Raw genomic sequence first — 10621 nt, forward strand, 5'->3', positions numbered from 1 at the left:
TTTTTCAGGAGTGCTCCGGCTTCACCCACTCACCCTGGGTTGATGTCCCCTCGTTCCAGTGGCCTGCAGACTCCAGAGTGCCTATCTCGGGAGGGCTCCCCCATTCCACACGACCCTGACCTGGGGTCCAAGTCGGCCTCTGTTCCTGAATATCGGTGTTCCCAAAGTGCACCCGGTGAGGCCCGGTCTTGTCCTTTCCTGGCATGGCAGCCCTGAACAGGGCCAGCAGGGTCACGTCCTCTCTCCCTCTGCTCCCTGCAGGCTCCCCTGTCAGCGCGCAGCCAGTGATCATGGCTGTGCCTCCCCGACCGTCCAACTTAGTGGCCAAGCCCGTTGCCTACATGCCAGCTTCCATAGTGACCTCACAGCAGCCCTCGGGCCATGCGATCCACGTCGTGCAGCAAGCCCCCACCGTCACCATGGTCAGGGTGGTCACCACCTCCGCCAGCTCAGCCAATGGCTACATCCTCGCCAGCCAGGGCTCAGCAGGGGGCTCCCATGACACGACGGGCGCGGCCGTGCTGGACCTGGGCGGCGAAGCCAGAGGTAATGGGAGCCGCTGCTACATCTCAGCTGTGCTGGTTGCAGACGCTGCTGCCCGGGCCTGGGCCACGGGCCTCAGAGCTGGCCTGTCGGGCGGAGGCTCAGGGAGGGCAGCTCCTGCTACTGCGTCCTCTAAGGCATCAGCTGACTATCCCCAGGTGCCCCCTCACCTGGCTGAGGGTGCAGCCTGTGGCACGTGGTTGTGGCCTTGAATTTTGTTTCTCCTCAAAGTGACACTGAGTTTAGTTGGAACTAATTTAACATTTTCTCAAGGAGAAGGAATAAGAATAAGCCTGGGGAGGTGACCTCTAGCACGCTGGTGAGGAGTCTTTAGAAGTTATTGGGAGGGACAAGTCATGCTATAAGTTCCTAAAAGAAGTCCAGATCCCAGGGTACCTCCAGGGTGGGCCGGCCAGTGCCTCTGTGCTGAAGAGCACCTCTCAGGGGAACTTCCCAGTTAAGCAGGTGGTGTTGTGTGATCACGGTCCACTCAGTCTTGGTGGCCATTTTTTATTTTAATACATCGTCATACAAACTGTCTCTTGGTAAAGACTAAGCCATGGTGCTAAAACAAGACCATTTTGTTCCAAATAATACTTTCTGTTTTGCGGATTAAATTTGGGATTTGGGTTGGCTCAAGTTTAAGGTACACTTTTTCAAAATCCTATTAATTGTCTTTTTTTGTTGTTGTTGTTTTTGGAAACACGTTTCTTCTGTGGGATTTTCATTTGAGAAGCAGTGTCTCCCAGGGCCGCTCCCTCCTCCCACCTCCATTTGCAAGTCCATTGCTGAGGCATTTGTGGCCTTTGATGGCCTCATTGGCCAAATGCAGTTATTTCTGTTGTGTTTCGTGTGGTGCCAGGGATTGAACTCACAGTCCACACATGCTAGGCTGCATCCCAGGCCCTGCCGAGGGTGCTTCTGATTCGTTTCGTGCCCCACAGGCTTGGAGGAGAAACCCACCATTGCATTTGCCACGATCCCTGCAGCCAGCCGCGTCATCCAGACGGTGGCCAGTCAGATGGCCCCTGGGGTTCCTGGACACACAGTCACCATCCTGCAGCCAGCCACACCAGTGACCATCGGGCAGCACCATCTCCCAGTTCGGGCTGTCACTCAGAATGGAAAGCATGCTGTCCCCACAAACAGTCTGGCTGGCAGCGCTTACGGTGAGGCCCGGCCCCTTCTCCAAGCCCGAGTCCTGAGCAGCGGGGTCCTGCCCACAGTCAGTGAGCACACCAGAGCTTTTCCAGTCCCATCACTGTGACGGTGCAGCTCAGTAGGGGAAACCAGATGTCCCCGTGCCGTGCAGGCCACACTGAACTGTGGAGAGACAGGAGGTCAGAGGAGGAACATGGGGTGGGGCCCTGGTTGGAGTGGGCTCAGGTCTAAGTGGGTGGTCCCAGGCAAGTGGTGTTGTGTGACGGAGGTGGGGGAGGAACCCTGGGCCCGGCTCTAGGGATCAGACAGATGCAGCAGCAGGAGAGCCTGAGGTGGGCTCCTGGCAGGCTGGAGGGAGTCAGAAGGAAGTGTGCCTCGGGCAGGTAGAGAAAAAGGGGAAAGCTGGGCACTGCCCTGGGAGAAGCCAGAGCTGGGAGCCGGGTCCCTGTCTAGGTGACCAAGCCCTGTCTAGGTGACCAAGGAGAATGTGTGTTGGTCCTCCATAGACTCCCAGGTAACCTCTCCTTCCTCCACCCCAGCCCTCACCAGCCCCCTGCAGCTCCTTGCAGCCCAAGCAAGTTCATCCACGCCAGTGGTGGTCACCCGGGTGTGTGAGGTGGGCCCCGAGGAGCCAGCAGCAGCAGTCATGGCGGCCAGTGCCACCCCGACCCCAGCAACCTCCAATGCCACCTCAGCCTCCTCCAGTGGGGAACCTGAGGTCAAAAGGTCCCGGGTGGAGGAACCCAGTGGGACAGCGACCACACAGGCTGGGGTGATGGCAGCCGCCGGCCCCCAGGGCCCAGGCACCGGAGAGTGAAGTCACATGTACAAGGTGGAGCAGGAATGCCACAGGAACCTGAGCAGGCCCCACAGTGCCGACGGCTGCACTCGAGGACCCAGGAGAGGGGCCCCAGGGCTGCCTGAAGCACTGCCACCTGAGCGGTGGCCACCACGCCTGGAACACCCATCCTTCCCACTTTGCCTTCTGCCCTCCCACGGTGTGAAACAAAAACACATAAACCAGTTCCGACAACTGATCGCATGGTCCTGGGGATCTCGTGTGTTTATTTCCCGCTCCCTGCACCGCTGCCTCTCCGGGCCCTTTGGTCAAGGCATGGGGAGAAGGTCTGGCCCAGCACCTCAGGAACCTGTCAAGACCGCCCACCCACCCGGAGGAGGACGCCGGCCTCGGGGCCTTTGCTGGGGCAGCAGCCTTTGCCTGGAGGACCCGATAGGAACTCAGCAAGGTGCCAGCCAAGGCCTTCTGGGGGGACGGGAATGGGACCGATTCCTGTTTGTCATAGATGGGGAATAGGCAAGAGAAAGGCAGGAACTGCCACTCACGTACTGTTTTATGGTGTCTTTTCCAAAATGACATAGAAAATGTGGCATTAATTAGATGGGGGTGGGTGGGTCTGGTTTGGCTTTGGACCCCAAGTATTTCTTGTTGTTTAAACACGGAATTCAGGCTTATCACCAATTCAGGCACACACGAGAGGGCTTGTGTACCTTGGGTTTCTGCCTGAGACAGTTTAGCAGCACTGGGCCGGTGCTCTCCTGGCTTCAGCCCTGTCTGATAACTTCAAGAAGGATCCGTGGCTGCCGCCTGGTGTCAAGATGCTTTGGGTGAAAGGTCAGTCTGAAGTCAGCAGCTGCAGTCTCCAGCCAGCCCTGGACACATGTTGAGCCGCACGCCCAGGAAACAGGGCTCCAGGCAGAAGTCAGTTGCCTGCTTGGCGAGGAGGACGTTCATGTGTATCACCAGAAGACCAGGGTAAACCCCAGGGTTCCCACAGCTCTGTCCCCGGACTGGGGATCCACTGGGACACATCTGCTCACACTGCCTTTCCCACCACATTCCAGTTTCCTGACCTCCCCCAAATCCATCCACTGTTTGAAATTGGAACCGGTTCTGTCAGAAGCTCGGGGACTCTGGTCACTTAGCGGAAAGGAAACTCCTCACCAAGCAGCAGTTGGCAGGCAGGCCCACGCCACCTCTGCTGGTTTTGATTTCAACGAGGTGAGAGCCAAAGGACAGAATGCTCCCTGCAGTTGGTCAAGGGGTTTCAGGGCACCTAGGGATGTCCCTCTGCATGTCCATACGACCAGCAGTGCTTTGAGCCACGTCACAGAAGCAGGAGCTAAGCCGGAGCTGAGGAGCCATGGACCATTTGGCCCAGTGAGGGGATGAGATTGGAGCCCTTCAGCCACCCCAGGGGACCCTCGGAGGAAGCATTCGCGCATCTGCGTAAGTTGGCCTTGCAGTGGCCAGGCGCTCTCGCTGGTCCTCGTGAGTGGCCACGGCTGGAAACAGCAGCGCTCCAGGGCAGCACCTGCCTTTGGCCTCACAGCCTCTCGCCAGCGGAGCAGCTTCCTCTGCCATGCCCTTGAGGAAAAGACCCAGGGACATCCAGTCCCTGGACAGCAGAGAGTGGCAGGGCACATGCCACCTCTAAATGGAGGGGACAATTTCCCAGGTGACTTGGAGGTAGGGCAGGGAGACTGACCACGGCCAGAGCTGGTGGGCGGGAGGGATGCTCTCTCCTGCTGCTGCTGCATGTCCCCTCACCCACTAGTCGGGTCTCTGCTTGGCCAGGAGGACATTCATGTGCGTCACTAGGAGTTAAGGGGTAAGCCCTGGCCCTGCCCTCTTCCTTCTGCCTGCAGGGAAAACCTGTCGCTGTCATTATTTTAGCCCCTCAGACCAGGGGTTTCTATGGCACTAAACCTTAACTGGGAAATAAGCTCTTTGAAGTCTATACCTTGGCCTTGGTGAAGTTCCCGGAGACGGGCAGGGTGAGGGCGGCCCCTTCTGCCGTAGCACCCTCCGCGCGCAGCGGCTCCTCCTTCTCCTTCCTGGGCCTTCCCGCGTGCCTGGTGTGTGCGTGGGTAGGGAAGCAGGAATAGGGAGAGTCCTAGGTGAGGACCTGTGACAAGGGATGTTAAGGTCATCAGATGCTTCTTTCCCTTCCCTGGCTGCACATGGTCACCTCTGTGGGGGATTCTGTTTGATTCTGGACTGTAGTGACAGCCACAGGAGGTGCTTGGGTGGTGGCTGCCCAGAACTGTAGGTCCCTGCATTTCAGGTCTCCTGACTCTGGCTCCAACTTGTTTGCTCTTCTAGCTTCTGAGACATTCTGATCCCTGTCTTCTGTACTGTGTCACTGTGAATGTGTCACTGTGAACACTGCCCAGGTGAGGGACAGAGGGGGCAGGGAGGGCAGGGACCCATTCCCAGAGTCCTGCTCGTGGAGGGTCTCTCGATTAAAGGGACAGAGAAGTACCCTTGGGATCAGTGCAGACTCTGCGCAGGGAGAGGGTGGGGAGGCTAGAATATCACGCTGGGTTGATAAACGGTGTTGGAAGAGTTTTGGTCATCCACCAGGTGGCATACCTGGCTCCTGCCAGAACTTGTCCTGGAGCCAGTAACCAGAGACCCAGGCGTAGCTGGTGACCAGAGCTGCACATCCCAGCCAGAGCTCTGCATATGCTCCAGAGCCACCAAGCAGGCCTCGCAGCTGAGCCTGTCCTGGAAGCCAGAGTTCACCCAGGGGCCAGGAGAACCTCTACCATCGGGCTCGGGCCTTTTAGGTGTCACTGTAGGTGTGGAGCAAGAGGACCTGCTCTGGGTCATGCCAGGCTCTAGGCTCTGGCATGACCCAGGGTGGAGGCACGAGGTCCAAGGTCCAGGCGATGGCCTGGGGAGGCTCCCTCCTGCCTTGCCCTGCTCTGACTGGAGCTTCCAAAGACCCCGATGCCTGGCCAGCCGCTCCCTATTCAGTACGTCACCAGACTCAGATGCAAGAATGTGTGAAGACGGCCAGCCCTCCCAAGCAAGCTGGCGTGGTGCTGGGAGTCAGAAGCTATCCTAACAGCTCGTCTGGCTGTTGGGACCTCAGTTTGCATCCCTCTGTTCGTCTCTCATGTGTCAAGCGGCAATTAGTGGCACTTTCCTTCCATGCACTTAGGGTGTTGGCTGTCCCTTGTGTCGAACAGGGGACTAACCCACTGTCTCTGAGAAACTCAAGAAGGAGACTCATCGTCCTTGAGACCAGGCCGGGAAGACAAGGGGTGGGGAGTAGGCCCAGGCAGGTGGAGAACCCGTGGTTTCCCACCCAAGGCCTAGTTTGTTCTATTTGGGGTTTCTGGGTTTCTATTTTCTATTTTTGTTATTTAGACCCAAGTCAAATGGAAAGGGTGGGAGTAGACGTGGGCGTTGCTGGATGGATGTGTCATGGACCTAGGTCTCATGCTTCAGTGTTTTCCAAGTTGGGAAGTAAAGATCAGGTAGAGCTTCATCATGGCAGGGACAGAGACCCTCTCACCCCTCTAGGCCACCTCTGTCTCCAGGTGGGTAACCAATCTCGGGATCCACTCCTGGGCCTCTTTGCTCTCCTCCCCAGGCCTGGAGAAAGGGTGGCTTGAGATCCTGGGATCATTTTAGCTAATGCTCATTATTTCCTCTGAAATGAAGAGCCACCCTGGGACATTCCAGGTGGGCTAGGAGTTTCTAGTACCAGGGTTCCTCTCTGTAGACAGAAATCTCTACACTGGTGGCATACCTGGTCCCTACCAGAACTTGTCCTGGAGCCAGTAACCAGAGACCCAGGTGTGGCTGGTGCCCAGAGCTGCACATCCCAGCCAGAGCTCTGCATGTGCCATTCTCTGACTTCGGAGTCAGAGTCCTTCATGGAGAACAGACCTCACTTGAAGAGACAAGAGCTTAGTTGAATGCAGGAGGAGGACAGGAAGAAAGGATTCCCCAAGCTCTTACAGCACAGAAACAAATGCAGCTGGTGGAAGGGAGCTCTCTGCTCTTCTTCAAAAGCCTCAAATTCCCCTTTGCACCTAAGTGACTTCATCTGGTCCAAGGGACGGGACCCTCTCTAGGGACTTTTCCCCTGTCCTGGGCGCTCCCTCACCCTCTGAGAGTGCGCCTCAGTGCCCAGTGGCTTGCTCCGTGGTAAATATAGATAAATATGAAAAGCATTTGTAAGACTGTACTATTAAAAAAAAAGAAAAAGAAAAGTCCCCATGTGCCGAACAGGAGCCTTTGCTATTGTGGGCCACTCCGCTGAGCACAGAGAGCAGAGCCCGGCCGACCTTCCTGGTCTTGGCTTAGGATGGAAATGTGTTTGCCCACGGCCTCGTCTCAGGGCTCCTTCAGATACCTCTGCCTAGAAGCAATATTATTTAATAAGAACAATTTAAATTGTTCCAATTGCTGCTATGAAGACAGGACTGGTCTTCAGCTGGGACTTGGCTTTGGAGGCTCCCCAGTGTGTATGTGGGCTCTTTGAGGTGAGGGCAGGTTACAGACTGGAGCAGAGGTCTCGTGCCCATCTCCGCCTGCCCACTTCCCGTTGTGCTTCTGTCCTTTGCGACTCCCTTTTGTCATACAAGTTGCTTTCTGCATGCCTTGTTGTCGCGCTAGGGTTTTTGGAAGGCTCAAGACCTGGTCCTGGTCATGCATACGCTCACTGTCCTTGCTCAGGTCTGGTGCAAGAAATCTGCTCCCCGCATTTTCTCTCAGTACCCAAAGCTACTGTGTAAGCAGCTGGAGGGAGGGGCTGGCATCAGAGCCAGCAGGGTGTCCCGGCAGTACTGCAGCCCTGCAGGCTAGTGAGCTGGCCCACGTTCCTCAATAGGAGACCCTTTCCCATGGTCTGGGTTTGAATTTCAGATGTTACAATTGTAGAAAGGACGGTCCCGTTTGGAGCAGCTCTGCTTACCTGCCCGCACCCCCTGAAGTGGCAGCAGCTTTGCAGCATAGGATTTTGTGATATTCCCGTGGGCATTTCCTCTAACCTGAAACAGAAAGCAGGCCCATTTCAATGACTTTGTTTAAGGAATATAATTTTATACTTATGTTAAAAAAAAAAAATCCATGCTCCCCTTTCCAGGTCTCAGCTCAGCTGTTGGAAGGAGCATTCCAGAACCACACGTAGGTGGTCTGGTGCAGTAGCCAGGGCAGTGCTGCCCCAGAGGTGAGGCCAATCAGATGCCCATCACCAGAGGTCCCCCGTGGGCAGGAGAGCCAGTGCTGTTCCCCTATAGGTGGTGCGGAGGTTCTAGGGGGCAAGGCTGAGGGCACAAGAGAGAAGCGTGAGCCGGAGGGAGCAGTCAGCAGCATCTACTGGTGAGCCTTCCTGTGCCTGTGGCCACCTCTGCCAGTGGTTAGACCTGCCCTGAGAAGTGTCCTTCCTTGAAACGGTATGCCCTCGGGCCCAGGCAGAGGTTCTCAGGACAGGACTGAGCTTTCCTCAGGAGCCCCCACCTGTCACCCAGCTGGGTGCTTCTGTTGCATTTTGGGGCAGTGCTGAAATGAAGATCCTTCTCTCAATTAGTGAGCCACGGGGAATTTTTTGCTTCTTTTACTTTCCCTAACGGCTGGTTGGGGCTGCAGAGTGTTCTAGAAAACAGTTAAGAGAACAATTGCTTTTTATTTTAGGCATCCTCCATTCTCTCTGGGCAAAGACCCAGGCACAGGATTTTATTCATTCTCAGCATCTGCTCCTCCTTCTAGACACAGGTGGAAAGAAAGCCCCTGGGGCCGTGAGCAGCAGCAGATCCTCTTAGGTACTGGGGTTAAGCAGCCAGTCACTGGCCATAGAGGACCCCTGGGTTCGCAGGCCCCACAAGCCAGCAGCATCTTTAAGCTGCTTCCTGGTTTCAGTCACCTGTAGGCTGCTGAGGACACTGGAGAGGGCTCCTTCTCTTCTTGCCCACTTCCCATGAGAGAGTCAGCAGAGAATTAGAAGAGTCCTGGATTAGATTCTGTATCTGGGATCTTGTTTCTGGAATGGTTTGCCCGTTTGATTCATCAGATCCGCAAGACACAGTGAGCAGCGTGCAGGAGGCTGGCCCAGAGGACGTGTGGCTGCCTGAATGAGGACAGGTCCCGGCATCATGCGCAATCCCCCAGGGCTTCTCTCCCTGCAGTAAAAGCACTTGTGGGCTTCAGCATCTAGCACTGTCCCCAAACTCCCAGATAGGTTGGCTGAGCCCAGATGAGCCCCGTGACTCTGAAGTAGGTTTTCCCCCCTGTGTGAACCACTCTGGCCTGTGTGGATTCAAACTGTGTCTGTGGCTTCTGAATTTCTGGCTTAGCTGGGCCAGACCTTTTTTTTTTTTTTTTTTTTTTTTTAATAAAAATAGAGATTTAAAATCAAATATTTTGTTTGCCCTTCCTTCCCTTCCTGACTTCCCTTGGAGGGAGGCATTTTGGATTCCTCGTTATACCTTAACTTAACATAGCTTGATTCCTGCTTCAGGAAAAGGTGGCAGAGAGGAAAGAAGAGGCAGGAGCTGTTCCAGGTCTTTCCTTAGGCTTTGCTGCGTCCCTGAGGGCTGGCTGCTCGGTGTGTGCTAGGATGGGTTAAAGCCAATACTGAAATTGATTTTTCTTACCTGAATGATAATTCTCCTGTAAAAATAATTTGGGGGGTGGGTGTTGTTCGGGGAGTGTGTATGTGTGTGTGTGCGTGTGTGTGTGTGCGTGCGTGTGTGTGTATGTGTGTGTGGTGTTTTTTTTTTGGTTTTTTTTTTTTTACAGTGGCTGTCTGAAGTATTTTCACAGTATGTTTAATAATCAGTGCTTTAAAAAGCAGTGGTATCCTGTCAAGTGGGGATTCTGGTTCTTGAGCTTGGGCTGTGTCCCATGCCAGTGGGTGAAGGTCCCACCCAGGATGGCATCCACACACCAGCTCCATGGGCAGGAGCAGGCGCTGGAATCAGAAAAACCAACAGACCCACGTCAAAAGCAGCCCGGCATGGGTTTTCATTTCATATGGGATACAGTATTTTTTTATTACAGAGCCATACTTTTTTTTTAAGTTGAGATCTGAATGTGATTTCTAATTGTATCAGACGTTAAATGTTTTAAAGCTATAACAAAGTTTAAAATTTCTACTTTTTGTTTTTCATTTAACTGTTCTTTTATCTATTAAATTGTTGTATGTGGATGGGGAAGTTTTGTTTCTCCTCTTAGCATTTGTTTCTATAACCAGAAATAAAATTATATATTAAAGAAATGATAGCAAGATTCCGGGTGGTCCTTGTGATTGATTGTGATTGATTGGTCCTTGTGATTGATTGATTTGTGAAAATGTGTGTTTGCTACAAATACATCCTGTCAAGGCCCTGCGGTGTTTGTGCACGTGACTGTCTCACTGGGCTGAACAGACACTTGGACTGACAGATGGCCTTCCTGCTCCCTGGAAAGCACCCCCAACGTGCTCTGGAGGCTGAAGGGCAGCTCCTAGGGGGCTGTGTTTCCTCTTACTTGTTCTTGGTGGTCTGTTGCCCCAGAGAAGCCAATGGACAAAGATGGTTTCCACAGGTGCCTTGATTGCTGCACTGGGACTCTCAAGCTCCAGAGCCAGAGTATCTGCAGTTCCAGGAACGTGAGGACAGCTTGAGGCCATTTCTCAAGACATGATAAGGGACAGCCAGCTGACCCATCCCCCTACTCCTGGGCCCACACCCACAGCTGGATCAGGGCTATCTGCAGGTACCTCACCCAGGTGAGATTCTCTGCACATCTGTGTGTGCTGAGCCCCCACCTATTCCAGGTTATCGTGGGAGCATGAAGGGCTACAGAGCAAATATGGCCAGGCAGTGGCTCTGATGTCAACCTGGGGTCAGGCTCCTGCCCTGCCACACTTCCTCCTGCTGTGGCACCTCAACCTGGGATAAGCTGTTTCCTTCCATGCAAAATGGACACTGACCTCACAGACATGGGTAAGTTGAGGGGTGTCAGAGTGTTGAGGATGTCAAAGTGCTCTTGGTCACCTGCAGCAAGGCTGGTCCTCTTCTAAAGGCCCCCAAATTGACAAGATTAATGCAGAGTCCCTCGAGTGGAAAGTTTGTGAAAATGTGTGTTTGCCACAAATACATCCTGTCAAGGCCCTTCGGT

At 54.3% G+C, this 10621-nt stretch overlaps 1 protein-coding gene across 1 annotated transcript in view; it reads left to right on the top strand.

Annotated features, from left to right (window-relative positions):
• Foxk1 (forkhead box K1) overlaps positions 1-9055 on the top strand; it is a 61251-nt gene extending 52196 nt beyond the window's left edge. The window contains exons 6-9 of the mRNA XM_076840037.1: positions 9-175; positions 262-546; positions 1488-1712; positions 2244-9055. Of these exons, the coding sequence (XP_076696152.1) occupies positions 9-175; positions 262-546; positions 1488-1712; positions 2244-2521 (955 nt within the window). The 3' untranslated portion in view covers positions 2522-9055. The remainder of the gene's footprint in view (positions 1-8; positions 176-261; positions 547-1487; positions 1713-2243) is intronic.
• The last annotated feature ends 1566 nt before the right edge of the window (positions 9056-10621 follow it).

The sequence above is a fragment of the Callospermophilus lateralis genome, chromosome 19, assembly GCF_048772815.1.
Source record: "Callospermophilus lateralis isolate mCalLat2 chromosome 19, mCalLat2.hap1, whole genome shotgun sequence".
Taxonomy (NCBI): Eukaryota; Metazoa; Chordata; class Mammalia; order Rodentia; family Sciuridae; genus Callospermophilus; species Callospermophilus lateralis.